This window comes from Electrona antarctica, assembly GCF_951216825.1.
Source record: "Electrona antarctica genome assembly, chromosome: 18".
Taxonomy (NCBI): domain Eukaryota; kingdom Metazoa; phylum Chordata; class Actinopteri; order Myctophiformes; family Myctophidae; genus Electrona; species Electrona antarctica.
Window position 1 is genome coordinate 585491 of NC_136799.1, and position 24672 is coordinate 610162.

At 44.6% G+C, this 24672-nt stretch overlaps 1 protein-coding gene across 1 annotated transcript in view; it reads right to left on the reverse strand.

Annotated features, from left to right (window-relative positions):
• The window catches only part of fbxo33 (F-box protein 33), a 28319-nt gene extending 3857 nt beyond the window's left edge, over positions 1–24462 (reverse strand). Inside the window, 5 exon segments of the mRNA XM_079527275.1 lie at positions 439–769; positions 3021–3229; positions 3456–3616; positions 14408–14515; positions 23167–24462. Of these exon segments, the coding sequence (XP_079383401.1) occupies positions 439–769; positions 3021–3229; positions 3456–3616; positions 14408–14515; positions 23167–23798 (1441 nt within the window). The 5' untranslated portion in view covers positions 23799–24462.
• Between the last annotated feature and the right edge of the window lie 210 nt (positions 24463–24672).

Here is a 24672-nt window from a genome sequence, read left to right on the forward strand (position 1 = left end):
ATAACACCTGGACCTATTTGGTGGGGACGTAACAACTACAAATAACACCTGGACCTCTTTGGTGGGGACGTAACAACTACAAATAACACCTGGAGCTCTTTGGTGGGGACGTAACAACTACAAATAACACCTGGACCTATTTGGTGGGGACGTAACAACTACAAATAACACCTGGACCTCTTTGGTGGGGACGTAACAACTACAAATAACACCTGGACCTCTTTGGTGGGGACGTAACAACTACAAATAACACCTGGACCTCTTTGGTGGGGACGTAACAACTATAAATAACACCTGGACCTCTTTGGTGGGGACGTAACAACTACAAATAAAGGTAAGAAAGCCTTCTAGCACGGAATTCTCCTTTAAATAGTCAATGCATCTCACTTGAATAATGTCGATAAAACGCGTCGGAACACAGATTCCAATCAGACTCACCGTGGATGACCAGCACAGCCAGCTGTGTGCAACGCCAGGCCAGCAGCACCAGGGGGTCCTCGTTGCGCCCGCCGCTCAGGTCGGGGAAGTCCTGCGTGCTGCCGCCGCCGCTGCTTGCGTCTGCGCAGTCGTCCCTCATCAGCAGGAAGTGCGTGAGCGTGCGGTTGTACTGCGTGGATATGAGCTCCAGGGCGGCGGCGCTCACCGCAGTACCGTAGCTGTCCAGGTGGAGGCGCTGTAGGGGCAGGCTGGGCTTCAGGACGCGGAGCAGGTCCGCCGTGTCCACCTCCAGCGCCATGAGGTAGACGCGCAGGTTGGAACTCACGGCCATCTGTTGGAGGACCAGCACGATGTTAAGACTATAGCTGGTGAAAAGTAAGACGATCTACAAGCTCACAACACAACGTACTGCGACGCGTTGTGGGCTTCAGAGCCTTAGATATAGACAGAGTTATGCAAACTGCGTTCACGTCATGGGGCTTCAGTCCAATGGCGGCTCTCCTACAAAAAATGGGGACAACTAACTGGGACAAGTCCTGGACCGGAGGTAGGCAGAAATGCATTGGACTCAGGGCAACAGCCCAGCTTTAATGATCTTAAATCCCTTTATTTTAGATTGTTTTGTAGTAATAGTACAACATAAACATTAAAGAGACTTTAGTTGTCACTGTACAATACTTTTAAACAGTTGTCATGTTGCACACATGCTTTAAAATAGCTCTTATTTGCGCCGCCCTCGTTGAAAACAATGTATTTCCAACTCCCAGCTTGTCTCAGTTCAGGCTGCATGAACAGCGCTCGAGCAATCAGTTTCTGCCCCCTCTATATCGTAACTCTTCTATTAGATGGTTCTGGTGGGCTTGTAGAATTAGTGTGGACTCCGACGTCATTTTGTAGTGCTACGTTACATCCGGGTCCAAGTGGCACCAGCTCCCGTCCGCATCTCATTGTAAATAGAATATCTAAACGCGTGAATCTTTTTACAAGGACGTTATTTTTCAGAAAGGAAGCCATTGAGGGTTAAAATGGGTCTTAATGCTTCCAACTCGAGTAGAATTATTAATGTTTTGTACAAGTGTCCATGACAAAGACAATATATGATGTGGAGACAATAAAGACTATTATTATTGAAGGTGGTAACAGTCCATTTGCTCAGTACAATATTTCGGGGGCATATTTAGAATGTGTGCAGGCTAGAGTATGTTGAATCTAGTTTGCAATTAATGAGGATTTAGTTGACACAATGAAATAAAATGGCGATAGTATTCCGTGTGGGGCAGACGGCCTGTCACAGCCAGATTTGGGAGAGCAGCAGCTTTGTTGTTGCGAGTAAAGCTGTAAAATGAGACTTTCGTAGTTGTTTTCGTCTCAGATTTAGTCCGACGGAGCGTCACAGTATAGCTCTAGTCTATAGAGACACACGGGGACTACAAATTTCACTCCCCCAAATGAGACAGCGTCCCCACTTCTGGTCCGTTGGCACGGATACTGCAGGCCAGCCCATAGAAGTCCATTGCAATTCAACTGTATAGTTAGCCTACTTTTAAAATATTATGAAATGAACTGAAGACTATATTGATTTGAATAAAAATATGTTTCCAAATGTGTCTTTGTCAACATATATTGTTGTTTTCTCAATAGAGGATGTATTTCACATTTAATTTACCACTTGAATGAGTTACCCATAATGTTAACGGAGCAGAGAGGAGACGGCAGACAGAGAACCTGTCGCTTTTAAGGGACGTCACTGCCTTTACGAGGCTACGAGCGCTGACTTTGAAGAGTGGAATTCTCAATATACATCCCGATCCCGACTGACTTTGTTATTCATGTCTATATTTCATGTCACGGGCTCACTATATATGTTCTACCTACCACGGAGCTCCGACGGTGTGTTTTACCGCTGTCAACTTGTTGTATAATTAACTTTGATGAATAGTTGCATGGGAAAATAACCCAGCTAAATGGAGGAGTGACATCCTGACATTTTCAACTACCTAGTGAATTCTCCAGATGAGTATTAATAATAGACTTGCAAGATGCTGTTTAGATCATTTTCAACAAATACATTGCATATAAAACGAAATACAACAAATATATCTGGGTATTGAAAACCTCAAGGGATGCAACCGTGATGTATATACCGTGCGACCACTTTGACTTGAGATTTACAATGCTAGCACTTTTCACAAACTGATGGAGTATATTATAGTACATTGTAGGATGTATATTGAGATGGCAGGTATGTGACATTGAAAAGGACAAATCAAACATATGGGACACTTTATTAGAACACAAAAAAAAATCGCTATAGCCTCAGTAATGAACCAGTGAAATTAGGGTATTTCATGATGCCTCTCATAGGGATTGCATTGGCAGCTGCAGTACACAGTTGAAACGGACCAGAAGTGGGGCCGCTGTCTCATTTGGGGGCGTGAAATTTGTAGTCCCTGTGTGTCTCTATGGGGACACAAAAGCTCATAGCTTTAAAGCCACCGAGTGGCGCGCTATGAGCTTGTAGATCTGCTATTTTTCAATAGCTAAAGCATAACATAATGCTAACATCAAAAGGTGGGGTTTACCAGGGCCTTCCAGTCGTCCTCGCTGGCCGTCCCGTCCAGAGGTTTGAACTCCAGGCCTTGGCCGTTGAGCAGCAGGGAGAGACGGTGCAGGGGCGCGCGGCGCGGGTCGGCCAGCAGGTGGCAGAGCGACGACGTCAGGTCACTGAAGTCCAGAGCCAGGGAGCGGAGGGACGAGAGACGACCCAGCTCCACCGGGGATATGAGAGGGGCTGGGGGAGGGGCGAGAGAGCATAGGTTAGAAGAGAGAGAGAGAGAGAGAGAGAGAGAGAGAGAGAGAGAGAGCATAGGTTAGACACAGAGAGAGAGAGAGAGAGAGAGAGAGAGAGAGAGAGAGAGAGAGAGAGAGAGAGAGAGAGCGGCAGGCAGGCAGGCAGGCAGACAGACAGACAGACAGACAGACAGACAGACAGACAGACAGACAGACAGACAACCCACCCAGCTGGTGGTCCATGAGACTGAGGTGCGTCAGGCGGTCAGCAGAGGGGTTGGACAGGCAGGCCAGGGAGCAGGGGGTCAGCAGACCCAGCATGAAGCTACAGGACAACCAGGTCATCTGTCTGCTGTTGGAGAGAAGGTCTCTGAACATCTGCTGGATCCTGGAGGAGGTTATAGACATCTATTCATTAACATCTGGAGAACATCAGGACACCATTATATACATCTATTCATTAACATCTGGAGAACATCAGGACACCATTATATACATCTATTCATTAACATCTGGAGAACATCAGGACACCATTATATACATCTATTCATTAACATCTGGAGAACATCAGGACACCATTATATACATCTATTCATTAACATCTGGAGAACATCAGGACACCATTATATACATCTATGCATTAACATCTGGAGAACATCAGGACACCATTATATACATCTATTCATTAACATCTGGAGAACATCAGGACACCATTATATACATCTGGAGAACATCAGGACACCATTATATATACATCTAATCATTAACATCTGGAGAACATCAGGACACCATTATATACATCTATTCATTAACATCTGGAGAACATCAGGACACCATTATATACATCTATTCATTAACATCTGGAGGAGAACATCAGGACACCATTATATACATCTATTCATTAACATCTGGAGGACAACATCAGGACACCATTATATACATCTATGCATTAACATCTGTTTAGCAAAAACAAAAAGTATTGTATTTGGATCAAAGTTTGCGATGAAAAATAAACCTCTGTTGAATCTATTAGTCAAAGGGATGCCAATCCAACAGGTAGAGGAGACAAAATTGCTAGGCATCATTTTAGATAGTAAATTAACATGGTCAAAGCAGGTTGATAGGACTGTTGCAGCAATGGGAAGAAGTCTGTCTGTTATTAAGAGATGTTCCAAATATATACCACAACAATGCATTCCCCAAATTGTGCAAACACTGGCACTCACTCATTTGGATTATTGTCCAATGGTATGGTCTAGTGCTGCAAAAAAGGACTTAGTGAAATTACAATTGGTCCAAAACAGAGCTGCACGTATTGCTCTGTGCTGTACAAAAAGAACAAACACCAACAGAATGCACGCCACTTTGGGATGGCCACTGATGGAGGACAGACTTCATATTTCCCTGCTGTCTTTTGTCAAAGGTATTATTACATCTAAAGTTCCGGCTGTCCTGTATTGCAGGCTGAAGTTCAGCTCTGATGAACACACCTACAATACCAGACATTCAGCACAAGGTCTTTTTACGTTTCCCATCTCAAAAACGAATGCAATGCAACACACAGTAATATATAGAGCAATGAAAGAGCTGCATAGTCTTCCATCACAAATCAGACAGGCAACAAGTAAATCAGATTTTAAAAATAAGTTAAAGAAATATCTCATGTCACTTGCTTTTTGAGAATGGTCATTGAGCACTGTTTAAAATCTCTCATACTGTAACGGTAGGGTTATTGTATATATATGCAATGTTATTAATCACTTGTTTTATATTTAGTTGTATTTTATTTTTTTAACTGTTTTTCTTACAGTCTTGTAAAATGTATTTCATATGACTGTAATGATTGTAATGTATTTTATGTGTGGACCCCAGGAAGAGTAGCTGCTACTAAGGTAGTAGCTAATGGGGATCCAAATAAACAAACAAACACCAGGACACCATTATATACATCTATTCATTAACATCTGGAGAACATCAGGACACCATTATATACATCTATTCATTAACATCTGGAGAACATCAGGATACCATTATATACATCTATTCATTAACATCTGGAGAACATCAGGACACCATTATATACATCTATTCATTAACATCTGGAGAACATCAGGACACCATTATATACATCTATTCATTAACATCTGGAGAACATCAGGACACCATTATATACATCTATTCATTAACATCTGGAGAACATCAGGACACCATTATATACATCTATGCATTAACATCTGGAGAACATCAGGACACCATTATATACATCTATTCATTAACATCTGGAGAACATCAGGACACCATTATATACATCTATGCATTAACATCTGGAGAACATCAGGACACCATTATATACATCTATTCATTAACATCTGGAGAACATCAGGACACCATTATATACATCTATGCATTAACATCTGGAGAACATCAGGATACCATTATATACATCTATGCATTAACATCTGGAGAACATCAGGACACCATTATATACATCTATTCATTAACATCTGGAGAACATCAGGACACCATTATATACATCTATTCATTAACATCTGGAGAACATCAGGACACCATTATATACATCTATTCATTAACATCTGGAGAACATCAGGACACCATTATATACATCTATTCATTAACATCTGGAGAACATCAGGACACCATTATATACATCTATGCATTAACATCTGGAGAACATCAGGACACCATTATATACATCTATGCATTAACATCTGGAGAACATCAGGACACCATTATATACATCTATGCATTACCATCTGGAGAACATCAGGACACCATTATATACATCTATGCATTAACATCTGGAGAACATCAGGACACCATTATATACATCTATTCATTAACATCTGGAGAACATCAGGACACCATTATATACATCTATTCATTAACATCTGGAGAACATCAGGACACCATTATATACATCTATTCATTAACATCTGGAGAACATCAGGACACCATTATATACATCTATTCATTAACATCTGGAGAACATCAGGACACCATTATATACATCTATTCATTAACATCTGGAGAACATCAGGACACCATTATATACATCTATTCATTAACATCTGGAGAACATCAGGACACCATTATATACATCTATTCATTAACATCTGGAGAACATCAGGACACCATTATATACATCTATTCATTAACATCTGGAGAACATCAGGACACCATTATATACATCTATTCATTAACATCTGGAGAACATCAGGACACCATTATATACATCTATTCATTAACATCTGGAGAACATCAGGACACCATTATATACATCTATTCATTAACATCTGGAGAACATCAGGACACCATTATATACATCTATTCATTAACATCTGGAGAACATCAGGACACCATTATATACATCTATTCATTAACATCTGGAGAACATCAGGACACCATTATATACATCTATTCATTAACATCTGGAGAACATCAGGACACCATTATATACATCTATTCATTAACATCTGGAGAACATCAGGACACCATTATATACATCTATGCATTACCATCTGGAGAACATCAGGATACCATTATATACATCTATGCATTAACATCTGGAGAACATCAGGACACCATTATATACATCTATTCATTAACATCTGGAGAACATCAGGACACCATTATATACATCTATTCATTAACATCTGGAGAACATCAGGACACCATTATATACATCTATTCATTAACATCTGGAGAACATCAGGACACCATTATATACATCTATTCATTAACATCTGGAGAACACCAGGACACCATTATATACATCTATTCATTAACATCTGGAGAACATCAGGACACCATTATATACATCTAATCATTAACATCTGGAGAACATCAGGACACCATTATATACATCTATTCATTAACATCTGGAGAACATCAGGACACCATTATATACATCTATTCATTAACATCTGGAGAACATCAGGACACCATTATATACATCTATTCATTAACATCTGGAGGAGAACATCAGGACACCATTATATACATCTATGCATTAACATCTGGAGAACATCAGGACACCATTATATACATCTATTCATTAACATCTGGAGGAGAACATCAGGATACCATTATATACATCTATTCATTAACATCTGGAGAACATCAGGACACCATTATATACATCTATTCATTAACATCTGGAGAACATCAGGACACCATTATATACATCTATTCATTAACATCTTTCCCCCCCCCCATCACTGCCTACTACCTTTATCTATGTTGAGAGTGCATTACAGGTACATGAGTTGGCCACCAGGGGGCAGACTAGGACAGGATGAATCGATAGTTAGCAGTGGTTTTCAACCAGTGGTCCTTGAGGGGGTTCCAGGTGGTCCCCATGCAGCTAAATAATGGACAGTTGGTAACCAAATGGACCCTTATAGAGATCCTTTACACTTGCGAGCGTAGAATGAAACCAAATGGACCCTCCTGGGTCCATTTGGTTTCATTTTATGCTCTCAAGAGTTGAGTTATTCTTAAACATCTGCAATACTTAAAGGACCACTTCACCACTTTTCAACATCTCTTCATATAATTGGTCCTCACTAATGTTCATGATAAAACACCACTATTTTTTCATACTCAGTCTGTGTCTCATATGAGGGCTTTGGGCAGTTCGGACACCCGTCCACCAGTGACATCATCATTAGGCATATTCTTTTTTAAACAAGATTTGTTTTAAAATATATTTAGATTTGTATTATCGTGAGAACGATGGCTTCAACTTTTGCATTGCAATTTTTCAGGAAAAGAAAGCCTGCCGTTTCTATTAGCTTGGATTCACCATCGATGATGTCACTGGTGGACGGGTTTCTGAACTGCTTATGAGACACAGACTGAGTAGGAAAAAATGGTGGTATTTTATCATGAACATTAGTGAGGACCAATTATAGGAAGAGAAGTTGAAAAGTGGTGAAGTGGTCCTTTCATACCGTCCTAAAGTCGGCTCTTCGGTGCTACTGAACATTTCTGACGAGCCGAAATCATTTCGGCACTACAGCGCCGAAACAGCGGTAAAATAGGAGTATGAATCGGCCCTTATTCTTATAACTCACAGCTATGTGTAAAGCTTTTATTTCATATTTACATGTTAATTTAAGCATACTCTAGTATGTCTATCAACTCATGAATAAAAACATTCTATTCCTCTGCCTGCTTGCTTAGTGTCTCTTCATTCCTTCAACAGTCTCTTCCTCTGCTTGCAGAGATTAGTTAAGGGACGCAATAAAACAACCTCTACATCCACGGGATGCACTGCTGTACTACTGTACTGTTTTTTATTCTAGTTTATTTTGCTAGCTTTAGTTATAATAATCATTTCTTCTTCTGTTTTCTGAATGAATATAACCACATTATAACCATATAAAATGAAATGGAAGTTAAATGCTGCAATTTGTAAAAAATGGCAAAATATGACTCCTAACGTTGTTGAAGTGGAACTCATAAAATGTCCCTGGGACTCATTTCTAAAAGGCCATCCCTGGGACTCATCTAAAAGACCATCCCTGGGACTCATTTCTAAAAGGCCATCCCTGGGACTCATCTAAAAGACCATCCCTGGGACTCATCTAAAAGACCATCCCTGGGACTCATCTAAAAGACCATCCCTGGGACTCATCTAAAAGACCATCCCTGGGACTCATCTAAAAGACCATCCCTGGGACTCATCTAAAAGACCATCCCTGGGACTCATCTAAAAGACCATCCCTGGGACTCATCTAAAAGACCATCCCTGGGACTCATCTAAAAGACCATCCCTGGGACTCATCTAAAAGACCATCCCTGGGACTCATTTCTAAAAGACCATCCCTGGGACTCATCTAAAAGACCATCCCTGGGACTCATCTAAAAGACCATCCCTGGAACTCATCTAAAAGACCATCCCTGGGACTCATCTAAAAGACCAACCCTGGGACTCATCTAAAAGACCATCCCTGGGACTCATCTAAAAGACCATCCCTGGGACTCATCTAAAAGACCATCCCTGGGACTCATCTAAAAGACCATCCCTGGGACTCATCTAAAAGACCATCCCTGGGACTCATCTAAAAGACCATCCCTGGGACTCATCTAAAAGACCATCCCTGCATCCGGGACTCATTGCATTGAAAACCTATTCAATGTAAAAACCATTTGAAAACCATTCCTTCAACAGTCTCTTCCTCTGCTTGCTTCTTACTGTCTCTTCCTCTGCTTGCTTCTTACTGTCTCTTCCTCTGCTTGCTTCTTACTGTCTCTTCCTCTGCTTGCTTCTTACTGTCTCTTCCTCTGCTTGCTTCTTACTGTCTCTTCCTCTGCTTGCTTCTTACTGTCTCTTCCTCTGCTTGCTTCTTACTGTCTCTTCCTCTGCTTGCTTCTTACTGTCTCTTCCTCTGCTTGCTTCTTACTGTCTCTTCCTCTGCTTGCTTCTTACTGTCTCTTCCTCTGCTTGCTTCTTACTGTCTCTTCCTCTGCTTGCTTCTTACTGTCTCTTCCTCTGCTTGCTTCTTACTGTCTCTTCCTCTGCTTGCTTCTTACTGTCTCTTCCTCTGCTTGCTTCTTACTGTCTCTTCCTCTGCTTGCTTCTTACTGTCTCTTCCTCTGCTTGCTTCTTACTGTCTCTTCCTCTGCTTGCTTCTTACTGTCTCTTCCTCTGCTTGCTTCTTACTGTCTCTTCCTCTGCTTGCTTCTTACTGTCTCTTCCTCTGCTTGCTTCTTACTGTCTCTTCCTCTGCTTGCTTCTTACTGTCTCTTCCTCTGCTTGCTTCTTACTGTCTCTTCCTCTGCTTGCTTCTTACTGTCTCTTCCTCTGCTTGCTTCTTACTGTCTCTTCCTCTGCTTGCTTCTTACTGTCTCTTCCTCTGCTTGCTTCTTACTGTCTCTTCCTCTGCTTGCTTCTTACTGTCTCTTCCTCTGCTTGCTTCTTACTGTCTCTTCCTCTGCTTGCTTCTTACTGTCTCTTCCTCTGCTTGCTTCTTACTGTCTCTTCCTCTGCTTGCTTCTTACTGTCTCTTCCTCTGCTTGCTTCTTACTGTCTCTTCCTCTGCTTGCTTCTTACTGTCTCTTCCTCTGCTTGCTTCTTACTGTCTCTTCCTCTGCTTGCTTCTTACTGTCTCTTCCTCTGCTTGCTTCTTACTGTCTCTTCCTCTGCTTGCTTCTTACTGTCTCTTCCTCTGCTTGCTTCTTACTGTCTCTTCCTCTGCTTGCTTCTTACTGTCTCTTCCTCTGCTTGCTTCTTACTGTCTCTTCCTCTGCTTGCTTCTTACTGTCTCTTCCTCTGCTTGCTTCTTACTGTCTCTTCCTCTGCTTGCTTCTTACTGTCTCTTCCGGAAGACGGAGTTTGAACTAATGAAAGAGCTTCTGTTCTGTGAAAGAACTCCTGTTGTTGTTCTCAGTTCATGACCGTCTGTCTCCACATAATGTTAAAGAACTCCTGTTGTTGTTCTCAGTTCATGACCGTCTGTCTCCACATAATGTTAAAGAACTCCTGTTGTTGTTCTCAGTTCATGACCGTCTGTCTCCACATAATGTTAAAGAACTCCTGTTGTTGTTCTCAGTTCATGACCGTCTGTCTCCACATAATGTTAAAGAACTCCTGTTGTTGTTCTCAGTTCATGACCGTCTGTCTCCACATAATGTTAAAGAACTCCTGTTGTTGTTCTCAGTTCATGACCGTCTGTCTCCACATAATGTTAAAGAACTCCTGTCTGTCTGTCTGTCTCCACATAATGTTAAAGAACTCCTGTCTGTCTGTCTGTCTGTCTGTCTGTCTGTCTGTCTGTCTGTCTGTCTCCACATAATGTTAAAGAACTCCTGTCTGTCTGTCTGTCTGTCTGTCTCCACATAATGTTAAAGAACTCCTGTCTGTCTGTCTGTCTCCACATAATGTTAAAGAACTCCTGTCTGTCTGTCTGTCTGTCTGTCTGTCTGTCTGTCTGTCTCCACATAATGTTAAAGAACTCCTGTCTGTCTGTCTGTCTCCACATAATGTTAAAGAACTCCTGTCTGTCTGTCTGTCTCCACATAATGTTAAAGAACTCCTGTCTGTCTGTCTGTCTGTCTGTCTGTCTGTCTGTCTGTCTGTCTGTCACACCGTCTGTCTGTCTCCACATAATGTTAAAGAACTCCTGTTGTTGTTCTCAGTTCATGACCGTCTGTCTCCACATAATGTTAAAGAACTCCTGTCTGTCTGTCTGTCTGTCTGTCTGTCTGTCTGTCTGTCTGTCTGTCTGTCTGTCTGTCTGTCACACCGTCTGTCTGTCTCCACATAATGTTAAAGAACTCCTGTTGTTGTTCTCAGTTCATGACCGTCTGTCTCCACATAATGTTAAAGAACTCCTGTCTGTCTGTCTGTCTCCACATAATGTTAAAGAACTCCTGTCTGTCTGTCTGTCTGTCTGTCTGTCTGTCTGTCTGTCTGTCTGTCTGTCTGTCTCCACATAATGTTAAAGAACTCCTGTCTGTCTGTCTGTCTGTCTGTCTCCACATAATGTTAAAGAACTCCTGTCTGTCTGTCTGTCTCCACATAATGTTAAAGAACTCCTGTCTGTCTGTCTGTCTGTCTGTCTGTCTGTCTGTCTCCACATAATGTTAAAGAACTCCTGTCTGTCTGTCTGTCTCCACATAATGTTAAAGAACTCCTGTCTGTCTGTCTGTCTCCACATAATGTTAAAGAACTCCTGTCTGTCTGTCTGTCTGTCTGTCTGTCTGTCTGTCTGTCTGTCACACCGTCTGTCTGTCTCCACATAATGTTAAAGAACTCCTGTCTGTCTGTCTGTCTGTCTGTCTGTCTGTCTGTCTGTCTGTCTGTCTGTCTCCACATAATGTTAAAGAACTCCTGTCTGTCTGTCTGTCTGTCTGTCTCCACATAATGTTAAAGAACTCCTGTCTGTCTGTCTGTCTGTCTGTCTGTCTGTCTGTCTGTCTGTCTGTCTGTCTGTCTGTCTGTCTGTCTGTCTGTCTGTCACACCGTCTGTCTGTCTCCACATAATGTTAAAGAACTCCTGTCTGTCTGTCTGTCTGTCTGTCTGTCTGTCTCCACATAATGTTAAAGAACTCCTGTCTGTCTGTCTGTCTGTCTGTCTGTCTGTCTCCACATAATGTTAAAGAACTCCTGTCTGTATGTCTGTCTGTCTGTCTGTCTGTCTGTCTGTCTGTCTGTCTGTCTCCACATAATGTTAAAGAACTTCTGTCTGTCTGTCTGTCTGTCTGTCTGTCTCCACATAATGTTAAAGAACTTCTGTCTGTCTGTCTGTCTGTCTGTCTGTCTGTCACACCGTCTGTCTGTCTCCACATAATGTTAAAGAACTCCTGCCTGTCTGTCTGTCTGTCTGTCTGTCTGTCTCCACATAATGTTAAAGAACTCCTGTCTGTCTGTCTGTCACACCGTCTGTCTGTCTCCACATAATGTTAAAGAACTCCTGTCTGTCTGTCTGTCTGTCTGTCTGTCTGTCTGTCTGTCACACCGTCTGTCTGTCTCCACATAATGTTAAAGAACTCCTGTCTGTCTGTCTGTCTGTCTGTCTGTTTCCACATAATGTTAAAGAACTCCTGTCTGTCTGTCTGTCTGTCTGTCTGTCACACAGTCTGTCTGTCTCCACATAATGTTAAAGAACTCCTGTCTGTCTGTCACACCGTCTGTCTGTCTCCACATAATGTTAAAGAACTCCTGCCTGTCTGTCTGTCTGTCTGTCTGTCTGTCTGTCTCCACATAATGTTAAAGAACTCCTGTCTGTCTGTCTGTCACACCGTCTGTCTGTCTCCACATAATGTTAAAGAACTCCTGTCTGTCTGTCTGTCTGTCTGTCTGTCTGTCTGTCTGTCTGTCTGTCTGTCTGTCTGTCTGTCTGTCTGTCTGTCACACCGTCTGTCTGTCTCCACATAATGTTAAAGAACTCCTGTCTGTCTGTCTGTCTGTTTCCACATAATGTTAAAGAACTCCTGTCTGTCTGTCTGTCTGTCTGTCTGTCTGTCTGTCTGTCTCACAGTCTGTCTGTCTCCACATAATGTTAAAGAACTCCTGTCTGTCTGTCTGTCACACCGTCTGTCTGTCTCCACATAATGTTAAAGAACTCCTGTCTGTCTGTCTGTCTGTCTGTCTGTCTGTCTGTCTGTCACACCGTCTGTCTGTCTCCACATAATGTTAAAGAACTGCTGTCTGTCTGTCTGTCTGTCTGTCTGTCTGTCTGTCACACCGTCTGTCTGTTTCCACATAATGTTAAAGAACTGCTGTCTGTCTGTCTGTCTGTCTGTCTGTCTGTCTCCACATAATGTTAAAGAACTGCTGTCTGTCTGTCTGTCTGTCACACCGTCTGTCTGTCTGTCTGTCTGTCTCCACATAATGTTTAGCACATTCAAGGACGGTGCCATGCGTGGTGCCCTGTGCCATCAGTGCCTGTGCCTGTGCGTGTGTGTGTCACACACACACACACACACACACACACACACACACCACACACACACACACACACACACACACACACACACACACACACACACACACACACACACACACACACACACACACACACACACACACACACACACGCTGAAAATAGCCGATTTACAAGCCGAACGCCTCGCACTGTGACCTGTTGCGAGCTTGTAGATCTGCCATTTTCACCATGCAACTAATTGTAAAATTACTTATACTGGCTCTCTTGTCCACTAGTCCCTTCCTAACATTTTAGTCTGGTTTTTATTTGTTGACGAAACAGTATATTTAGCCTTAGTTTTAGTAACCATAGCTTAGTTTTAATTTAGTTTTCGTCAGTGGACAAAAGTAGTCGACGAACAGTCATAGTATTAGTCGACGAAAACACCACTGGAAGATATAGATAGGTCTTACTCTTTGATCTTCTAGTCTAGGTGGGTGTGGTTAGGGGTGTGGTTAGGGGTGTGGTTAGGGATGTGTTTAGGGTCTTACTCTTTGATCTTCTAGTCTAGGTGGGTGTGGTTAGGGGTGTGGTTAGGGGTGTGGTTAGGGATGTGTTTAGGGTCTTACTCTTTGATCTTCTAGTCTAGGTGGGTGTGGTTAGGGGTGTGGTTAGGGGTGTGGTTAGGGATGTGTTTAGGGTCTTACTCTTTGATCTTCTAGTCTAGGTGGGTGTGGTTAGGGGTGTGGTTAGGGGTGTGGTTAGGGATGTGTTTAGGGTCTTACTCTTTGATCTTCTTGTCTCCGTGGTGGATCTGGTCCAGACCGGAGCTGTCCACTCCCTCCTCCTGAAGGACACACGTGTCTCCATAGAGACTCAACTTCTGCAGGTTTCTGTACGGGAGAGACAGGAGACACGTTTCTATAGGAGAATGTTACACAGAGACAGGTTTCTATAGGAGAATGTTACACAGAGACAGGTTTATATAGCAGAATGTTACATAGAGACAGGTTTATATAGGAGAATGTTACACAGAGACAGGTTTCTGTACGGGAGAGACAGGAGACAGGTTTATATAGGAGAATGTTACACAGAGACAGGTTTCTATAAAAGAATGTTACACAGAGACAGGTTTCTATAGGAGAATGTTACACAGAGACAGGTTTATATAGGAGAATGTTACACAGACAGGTTTCTGTACGGGAGAGACAGGGGACAGGTTTATATAGGAGAATGTTACACAGAGACAGGTTTATATAGGAGAATGTTACACAGAGACAGGTTTATATAGGAGAATGTTACACAGAGACAGGTTTCTGTACGGGAGAGACAGGGGACAGGTTTATATAGGAGAATGTTACACAGAGACAGGTTTCTGTACGGGAGAGACAGGGGAGGTCTAGCCTCGGAAACCCAGACGTTTTGATTTCCAGGGAGAAAAAAAAAGTCTGGGTCAGACTAGTCCACTTCAATTTGGCATACAGTAGCGCAAACGTCGCTCTCTCTCTCTCTCTGCTGATTTCTGATCGCCTGCACGTTTGTTAAATTGACGCGCACACACACACACACACACACACACACACACACACACACACACACACACACACACACACACACACACACACACACACACACACACACACACACACACACACACACACACACACACACACACACACACACACACACACACACACACACACTCCTCTCTCTTTCTCTGTCGCTCTAATTAATTAGTCTCATGTCCTGCAGCTGCGTCTAGATTCTCCCAGCGGATCCTGCCTGGAGCTAACCTGACTCCGCCAGATGGGGCAGCAGAGAGTACACTGGGTTCCCCCCTCCTGCTCCCATCTGGGAAGAGGCGGGATCAAGGCATACACAGTCCTGCCTTGATCCCGCCTCTAGCTGCCGCTGATTGGCCAGGCCGTTTGGTGGCCGGAGCATCTAGTCTGCCTGAGAGTTCCCAGATGGGAGCAGGAGGGGGGAACCCAGTGTACTCTCTGCTGCCCCATCTGGCGGAGTCAAGTTAGCCGGGAGCTGCCTATGCCATAGAAAGCATAGGTGAGTTCCAGTCTAGGAGAAGTTTAAAGACACGTTTATATATAGGAGAATGTTAACAGAGACATGTTTCTATATAACAACATTCAGTCAAAACAACACTGACAGCTTTGAGGTGGTGACAGCATGCCATCCTTCGCAATGGTTGCTAAACTATTTTTGGACAATCGCTGGGCTTTAGCGAAGGCTCAATTATTAGTGAGACCATTAATCGTCATACTGAATTTGTAATCTTGACAGCCTTGACACACACCTTGATCCATGATGAAATTGCAACCAGCAGTGTGTGTGTGCGTGCGTGCGTGCGTGCGTGCGTGCGTGCGTGCGTGCGTGGTGTCACAGGGCTCATGTCAGCTCTGATGAGCCAGACCAAATGCCCGGGAGGCCTGACTGGCACACAGAGATCACAGAACGCACACGCGCGCACGCAGGCACACCCCCACACACAGTGAGTGAGGTGTGGATATGCATTATGAACCACCCTGGCTGTCTGTCAGACACGCCATGTCGTAACATCTCCATGACTAAATATAAGGTCTACATTTGCAAAACAGTGTCTTCGTTCGTAGTGCCAATAACTAACCATCCCCTGGTTGTAAGCTGTGGCGGAGGGGAGGACATGCAGGTCATTACATGTCTTAATACCAACCATCCCCTGGTTGTAAGCTGTGGCGGAGGGGAGGACATGCAGGGGAGGGGAGGGGAGGGGAGGGGAGGGGAGGGGAGGGGAGGACATGCAGGTCATTACATGTCTTAATACCAACCATCCCCTGGTTGTAAGCTGTGGCGGAGGGGAGGACATGCAGGTCATTACATGTCTTAATACCAACCATCCCCTGGTTGTAAGCTGTGGCGGAGGGGAGGACATGCAGGGGAGGGGAGGGGAGGGGAGGGGAGGGGAGGACATGCAGGTCATTACAGTCTGGTGGAGCAACAGTAATGGAACCCTGGGAGAGCAGGGTGTGATGAATGGATGTGGGCCGGTGGTTCTGAAACCCTTTCATGTCAAGGACCCCTAAAGGATGTAGAGTATAAGGCCATGGACCCCTAAAGGATGTAGAGTATAAGGCCATGGACCCCTAAAGGATGTAGAGTATAAGGCCACGGACCCCTAAAGGATGTAGAGTATAAGGCCACGGACCCATAAAGGATGTAGAGTATAAGGCCATGGACCCCTAAAGGATGTAGAGTATAAGGCCACGGACCCATAAAGGATGTAGAGTATAAGGCCACGGACCCCTAAAGGATGTAGAGTATAAGGCCATGGACCCCTAAAGGATGTAGAGTATAAGGCCATGGACCCCTAAAGGATGTAGAGTATAAGGCCACGGACCCCTAAAGGATGTAGAGTATAAGGCCACGGACCCCTAAAGGATGTAGAGTATAAGGTCACGGACCCCTAAAGGATGTAGAGTATAAGGTCACAGACCCATAAAGGATGTAGAGTATAAGGTCACAGACCCATAAAGGATGTAGAGTATAAGGCCACGGACCCATAAAGGATGTAGAGTATAAGGCCACGGACCCCTAAAGGATGTAGAGTATAAGGTCACAGACCCATAAAGGATGTAGAGTATAAGGTCACGGACCCCTAAAGGATGTAGAGTATAAGGCCACGGACCCATAAAGGATGTAGAGTATAAGGCCAAGGACCCCTAAAGGATGTAGAGTATAAGGCCACGGACCCATAAAGGATGTAGAGTATAAGGCCAAGGACCCATAAAGGATGTAGAGTATAAGGTCACGGACCCATAAAGGATGTAGAGTATAAGGTCACGGACCCATAAAGGATGTAGAGTATAAGGTCACGGACCCATAAAGGATGTAGAGTATAAGGCCACAGACCCATAAAGGATGTAGAGTATAAGGTCACGGACCCATAAAGGATGTAGAGTATAAGGTCACGGACCCATAAAGGATGTAGAGTATAAGGTCACGGACCCCTAAAGGATGTAGAGTATAAGGCCACGGACCCCTAAAGGATGTAGAGTATAAGGTCACGGACCCATAAAGGATGTAGAGTATAAGGTCACGGACCCATAAAGGATGTAGAGTATAAGGTCACGGACCCCTAAAGGATGTAGAGTATAAGGTCACGGACCCATAAAGGATGTAGAGTATAAGGCCACGGACCCATAAAGGATGTAGAGTATAAGGCCACGGACCCCTAAAGGATGTAGAGTATAAGGCCACGGACCCCTAAAGGATGTAGAGTATAAGGCCACGGACCCATAAAGGATGTAGAGTATAAGGTCACGGACCCATAAAGGATGTAGAGTATAAGGTCACGGACCCCTAAAGGATGTAGAGTATAAGGCCACGGACCCCTAAAGGATGTAGAGTATAAGGCCACGGACCCATAAAGGATGTAGAGTATAAGGTCACGGACCCATAAAGGATGTAGAGTATAAGGTCACGGACCCATAAAGGATGTAGAGTATAAGGCCACGGACCCATAAAGGATGTAGAGTATAAGGCCACGGACCCCTAAAGGATGTAGAGTATAAGGCCACGGACCCATAAAGGATGTAGAGTATAAGGTCACGGACCCATAAAGGATGTAGAGTATAAGGTCACGGACCCATAAAGGATGTAGAGTATAAGGTCACGGACCCATAAAGGATGTAGAGTATAAGGCCACGGACCCATAAAGGATGTAGAGTATAAGGTCACGGACCCATAAAGGATGTAGAGTATAAGGCCACGGACCCATAAAGGATGTAGAGTATAAGGCCACGGACCCATAAAGGATGTAGAGTATAAGGTCACGGACCCATAAAGGATGTAGAGTATAAGGCCACGGACCCATAAAGGATGTAGAGTATAAGGCCACGGACCCATAAAGGATGTAGAGTATAAGGCCACGGACCCATAAAGGATGTAGAGTATAAGGCCACGGACCCATAAAGGATGTAGAGTATAAGGTCACGGACCCATAAAGGATGTAGAGTATAAGGCCACGGACCCATAAAGGATGTAGAGTATAAGGTCACGGACATAGCTGATGTATAGGGGCCTGGGGGTCCCTGAAGCCCACCTTTAAACATATACATAAATACCTTTAAACATCTGTATTACTTAATTTACAAGAAGTCAATTAGAGAATGGAGAATAATTGTTATTTTGATCAACGCCTGTTATCTCTCCTAATGGTACCACATCAATACAGCATGGAATTGTGGACAAAGTCTTATCCAACGACAACAATATTCTCTGCTGTCAAAATCAACCCAGAGTCCAAGGAATGTGGAGCTTGCTTTGGAGTTGCCCAAACTGCAAGTGCACATTTGAGTGAGGAGTCTGCTATAAACACAACACCTAGCTAGATAGCTATAGACACAACACCAGATATATAGCTAGATAGCTATAAACCCAACACCAGATCACTGGTATCGGTATCGGCTAACACAGAAATGGTGGTATCGGGATCGGATCGGGAACAAAAGAAAGTGTGTCGGGACATCCCTATTATTAACCCATTGAGCACTGAGAGTGAGACCAGATTCTACAAATGTCTGCTAAATCCTAAAAGTCACTACTTCATGTCAAGGACCCCAACAAATATGTAATTGCCCACCGACCCCATCTGAAAATATTCCAGGTAAGTTATTCCAGGGACCCCCCCTCCCAGAAACAAAGATACAAGTTCAAAACGTTTGCTGTGAAAGAATGTAATATTCAAAGATCTGAAAACATGTTCACAATTTTGAGCTTGTACATCTATGAGCTTGTATATCTGCTATTTTTTCCACAGCTAAAGTTTAAGGTCATGGTGTTTAAAAGCTAAGGTGATGCAGATGATGAGTTAACGAGTTACCAAACCCTGACTGACCTGCGCTGACGTGACGGACACATTTCAGCGCTCTGTGTGTGTGTGTGTGTGCATTTCAGCGCTCTCAGCAGTAAGAGAGAGACAGTACAGTAGCAGCCACGTGCTTCTGGAAGGCTTCCAACAATGCACGCACGCGCGCGCACGCGCACACGCACGCGCGCGCACGCGCACACGCACGCGGCGCGCACGCGCACACGCACGCGCGCGCACGCACTCTCTCTCTCACACACACACACACACACACACACACACACACACACACACACACACACACACACACACACACACACACACACACACACACACACACACACACACACACACACACACACACACACACACACACACACACACACACACACACACACACACACACACACACACACACACACACACACACACACACACACCTAGAAAGAACCCAGGAGAAGAGAAGTGATGGTGTGCGTGCGTGCGTGCGTGCGTGCGTGCGTGCGTGCGTAGGTCTGCTATTTTTGAAAAATCGTGAAAATATTTATTTCAGAAAACTGGAGGATTTAGAAGGTTTTTTTTAAATTTCGACGTCAGGCCTAAATGGGTTAGCAACCGTTGCTAAGGATGGCAAGCTTACGACACCTCGTAGCTGTCAATATTTTGCATGGCTGTGTTGTTGAATACATAAAGTTACACAAGAAAGCGGCCGCTGTTTTAGACTATAGTACACTATGAGAATATACGACACATTCGGACACAACAGAGGAAAAAACATACATACATACATACATAATCAAAAGCTTCAATCGCTGATATCAGCAATTCAAAGCCCAACCAAGCAGCATTCACTGTTTCTCTCCAGGGATAGAGCTAGGGCAGCATTGTTGTTGGTGTGTGTGTGTGTGTGTGTGTGTGTAAAACCAATGCAACGCTACATAGCCTAGCTACACTGACTGGGCTGGGGGGGGGGGGGGGGGGGGGGGGGACACGAGACTGTATACAAAAGAAAAACGCAGGCAAGCTATTTGGACTTCACACACACACACACACACACACACACACACACACACACACACACACACACACACACACACACACACACACACACACACACACACACACACACACACACACACACACACACACACACACACACACACACACACACACACACACACACACACACACACACACACACACACACACACACCACAAAACAGCCGTGTCACGGGAGGCTTCCAATCCAAAGCGGGCCCAAAATATATGATGAATTGAATATGAAGGACCTCAATGGAAACAAGCCGTAGCGCATTCTTGGGTTTAAAATCCTCTTAGCAGCAGACCTTGTGTTGAACTGTACTTTACTGTGCTTTTTTGTTTTCTGTTTTAAATCAATCAAATCCAATCAATCAATCAATCAATCATGGAGAAGCTCTTTGAATGCTATTTAAAATGGAATACTTTGTACAGAGCAGTGATGGAAGAACAAGTACTACGGTACAATCTGTATTCAAACTTTACTTTACTTCAAAATTTTACAAAAGTACTAGAAAGTACTAGTGATGCTCCGATCAGGTTTCTTGGGACCTGCCATTAAATGGGGGTCCATAGACTAATCCATGTCAAACTGGGGGTCCTTGACATTAAGCGGGTTGAGAATCACTGCTAGAGCCGTAAACATCTTCTCTCATGGGGTGTCCGTGGCATATCTTTTCAAATGGGGGTCCGCTGGGCTAATTGGTGCCAAATTTGGGGGTCCTTGACATGAAAAGGTTTTGGAACCACTGCTTTACACCACTACATATGAAATATACAGGGAAGATCAGTTTGATTACTTACAAAGTGAATACTTCCATCATAGAGTACGTTTTTATCAATTTTATGAGCTTACAGGATTACTAGATAATAAAAAGCAGCTGTTACATCACCATGCTAATGTAAACTACAGTATTTACACTGTACAGCAGTGGTTCTCAACCAGTGGTCCTTGAGGGGCGTTCCAGGTGGTCCCCCAGATAAATGATAGAGTTGGTAACCAAATGGACCCTTATAGATCTGTACGGGTCCATATGGTTCCCATTTGGTTTCATTTTAACCGATCAATTATTTTATTGTTAAACATCTGCATTACTTAAGTATAATTTACAAGAAGTCTACACAATTAGAGAATGTAGAAGAATTGTTATTTTGATCAACGTTTGCCTGTTATCTACCCTAATGGCACCAACATCAACACAGAATGGAATTGTGGACAAAATCTTATCCAACGACAACAAAATCATCTTTAGTTTTGGTCTGAGAGGCTAAATGTCATCAAACGGTGGTCCGTGGCTCAAATGGGGTCTGAGAGGCTAAATGTCATCAAATGGTGGTCCGTGGCTCAAATGGGTCTGAGAGGCTAAATGTCATCAAACGGTGGTCCGTGGCTCAAATGGGTCCGAGAGGCTAAATGTCATCAAATGGTGGTCCGTGGCTCAAATGGGTCTGAGAGGCTAAATGTCATCAAATGGTGGTCCGTGGCTCAATGGGTCTGAGAGGCTAAATGTCATCAAACGGTGGTCCGTGGCTCAAATGGGTCTGAGAGGCTAAATGTCATCAAATGGTGGTCCGTGGCTCAAATGGGTCTGAGAGGCTAAATGTCATCAAACGGTGGTCCGTGGCTCAAATGGGTCTGAGAGGCTAAATGTCATCAAATGGTGGTCCGTGGCTCAAATGGGTCTGAGAGGCTAAATGTGGTGGTCCGTGGCTAAAATGGGTCTGAGAGGCTAAATGTCATCAAATGGTGGTCCGTGGCTCAAATGGGTCTGAGAGGCTAAATGTCATCCAACGGTGGTCCGTGGCTCAAATGGGTCTGAGAGGCTAAATGTCATTAAATGGTGGTCCTTGATTGATTGAAATATTTATTAACAGTTTGCAGAATTACAGTAGGCCTACATTTCAACTAATACAAAAACTGTTAACTGTGAGTGGACGACCCAATGAAGCATTGCACTTGTTTACAAGAGGGTCCACCATGTTCAATTCATCAAAACATGTCCGTGGCTCAAATACTGAATAAATAATGGACCTTGATAATGGAAACAGGTTGAAAACCACTGCTGTACTGTACTGTACTGCTACTAATGTACTGTACTCTGTACTGTACCGTTACTGTACATACATAACATAACGGTCCTGCAGAGACACGACCTCGTTACGTAACTGTTAATGACACGGTTTGTTTACAGCCAGCTAGCTTTAGCCATGCTATGCTAAGGTATGCTAGCATTAGCATAGCAGCTACGCACCAACTATAGTCACAGTGTAAACATTTATGGATAATTCATTATTGTATAGTTAAAATGGTATTATTATTATTAGCATTATGATTATGGAAATTACATTGTGTGTGTGTGTGTGTGTGGGGGGGGGGGGGGGGGTGGACTACAAGCTCGCGACGCAACGCTTTGTGAGCTTGTAGATCTATTCTAGAGGCTATTTAATTGTCCAAATAAATTAGAAAATATTGGGAAAATGCAACAAGGAGTAGCATTGAAACTTTTATGAATCAATATATATTTTTTAAATAAAAAACACATGTTCTTTCTGTGCTCTTTAGGGGACGACAGGGCTAATTTATAAGAAGAGGTGGAATAGGAAATAATAAAATAAAATAAAATAAATAAGATCAAAGTGACGAACCTGTTGTTGCGGATGCTGCTCAGCACGCCCAGCAGCTGCTCCAGGTAGCCGTCCATGGCGTCCTTCCACCGGGGCGGCGGCCAGGGGCTGTCCGGGGGTCCGCCGGGGGTCGGAGTGGTACTGTCGCCGCCGGGGGAGGAGGTGGTGGTGGTCCCCGACCCGGCTCCACCACCACCGGGCCCCCGGGATGAGGAGGAGGAGGAGGACAGCGGGCCGAGGCAGCCCTCCACCGGGGCTCCTCCGGGTGGTGACCGGGGGTCCGGCCTGGAGGAGCCCTCCACCGGGGGTAGCCGGGGGGGGTCCGCCGCCGCCGGGGGGGCTCCTCCTCCGACAGGTAACCGGGGGTCCGCCGGGGCCAGCTCCAGCTGCAGCTCCCGCACGAACGAGCCAAACTTCCGCAAGAGGAACTCCAGCCTCGGGTTGTTGTTGTCCTCGGAGCCTCCACCGCCTCCGCCTCGCACCCGGAGCCGCAGCTCGGTCCACAGCGCCGGGTAGAAGAGGCACTCCCTCCAGCGGGAGCACACGGCCGAGGCCCGGAGCTTGTCCCGCTCCGGGAGGAAGGAGAAGATGTGCACGATCAGCTCGCTGGGCAGAGCCATGGCTCCCACACCGCCGCCTCCGCACAGAGCCATGGAGTCACCCCCCCGGAACACACGCCTCTCACTGGGGGTCACTCTGGCCGAAACACACGCGTCTCTTCTGGGGTCACTCTGCCCGAAACACACGCCTCTCACTGGGGGTCACTCTGCCCGAAACACACGCCTCTCTTCTGGGGTTCCTCTGCACGAAACACGCGTCTCTCACTGGGGTCACTCTGCCCAAAACAGACGCCTCTCACTGGGGCTATTCTGCCCGAAACACACGCCTCTCACTGGGGTCACTCTGCCCGAAACACACGCCTCTCTTGAGTCTCTTCTGGGGTTCCTCTGCCCGAAACACACGCCTCTCACTGGGGCTATTCTGCCCGAAACACACGCCTCTCTCTGGGGCTACTCTGCCCGAAACACACGCCTCTCACTGGGGTTCCTCTGCCCGAAACACACGCCTCTCCCTGGGTCTGTTGTTGTTGTTACAGAACCAGAAGAAGAACCACCACCAGCCCAGCTGAATTGGGTGGAATCGCGCCTGAGAAATGGTCTGTTTTTTTTTGTATCCTTAATAATTGTTTAGATCTTCTTCTTGTGGTTGTTGTGTGTGTGTTGTTGTGCTCTTGCTCTCCAACAACAACGACATGGAGATGAAAACACACACACCGCCTTGGCTTCTGCTCTGAACCAGAGCCTCTGATCTGATCTGAGAGCAGCCTGACTCCACTGTGAATGTTGCCAGATTGTGGGAGAGAAATACGACAACCAGGTCCATGAAAACAAGCCCAAAAGAAGCCTGGCTGGGCTGGGGGCTATTTGAAAATAGCCGATCTACAAGCTCACAACGCTTGGATTGATTGATTGATTGATTGATTGATTGATTGATTGATGTATTTATTAATTAACAGTTTGCAGAATG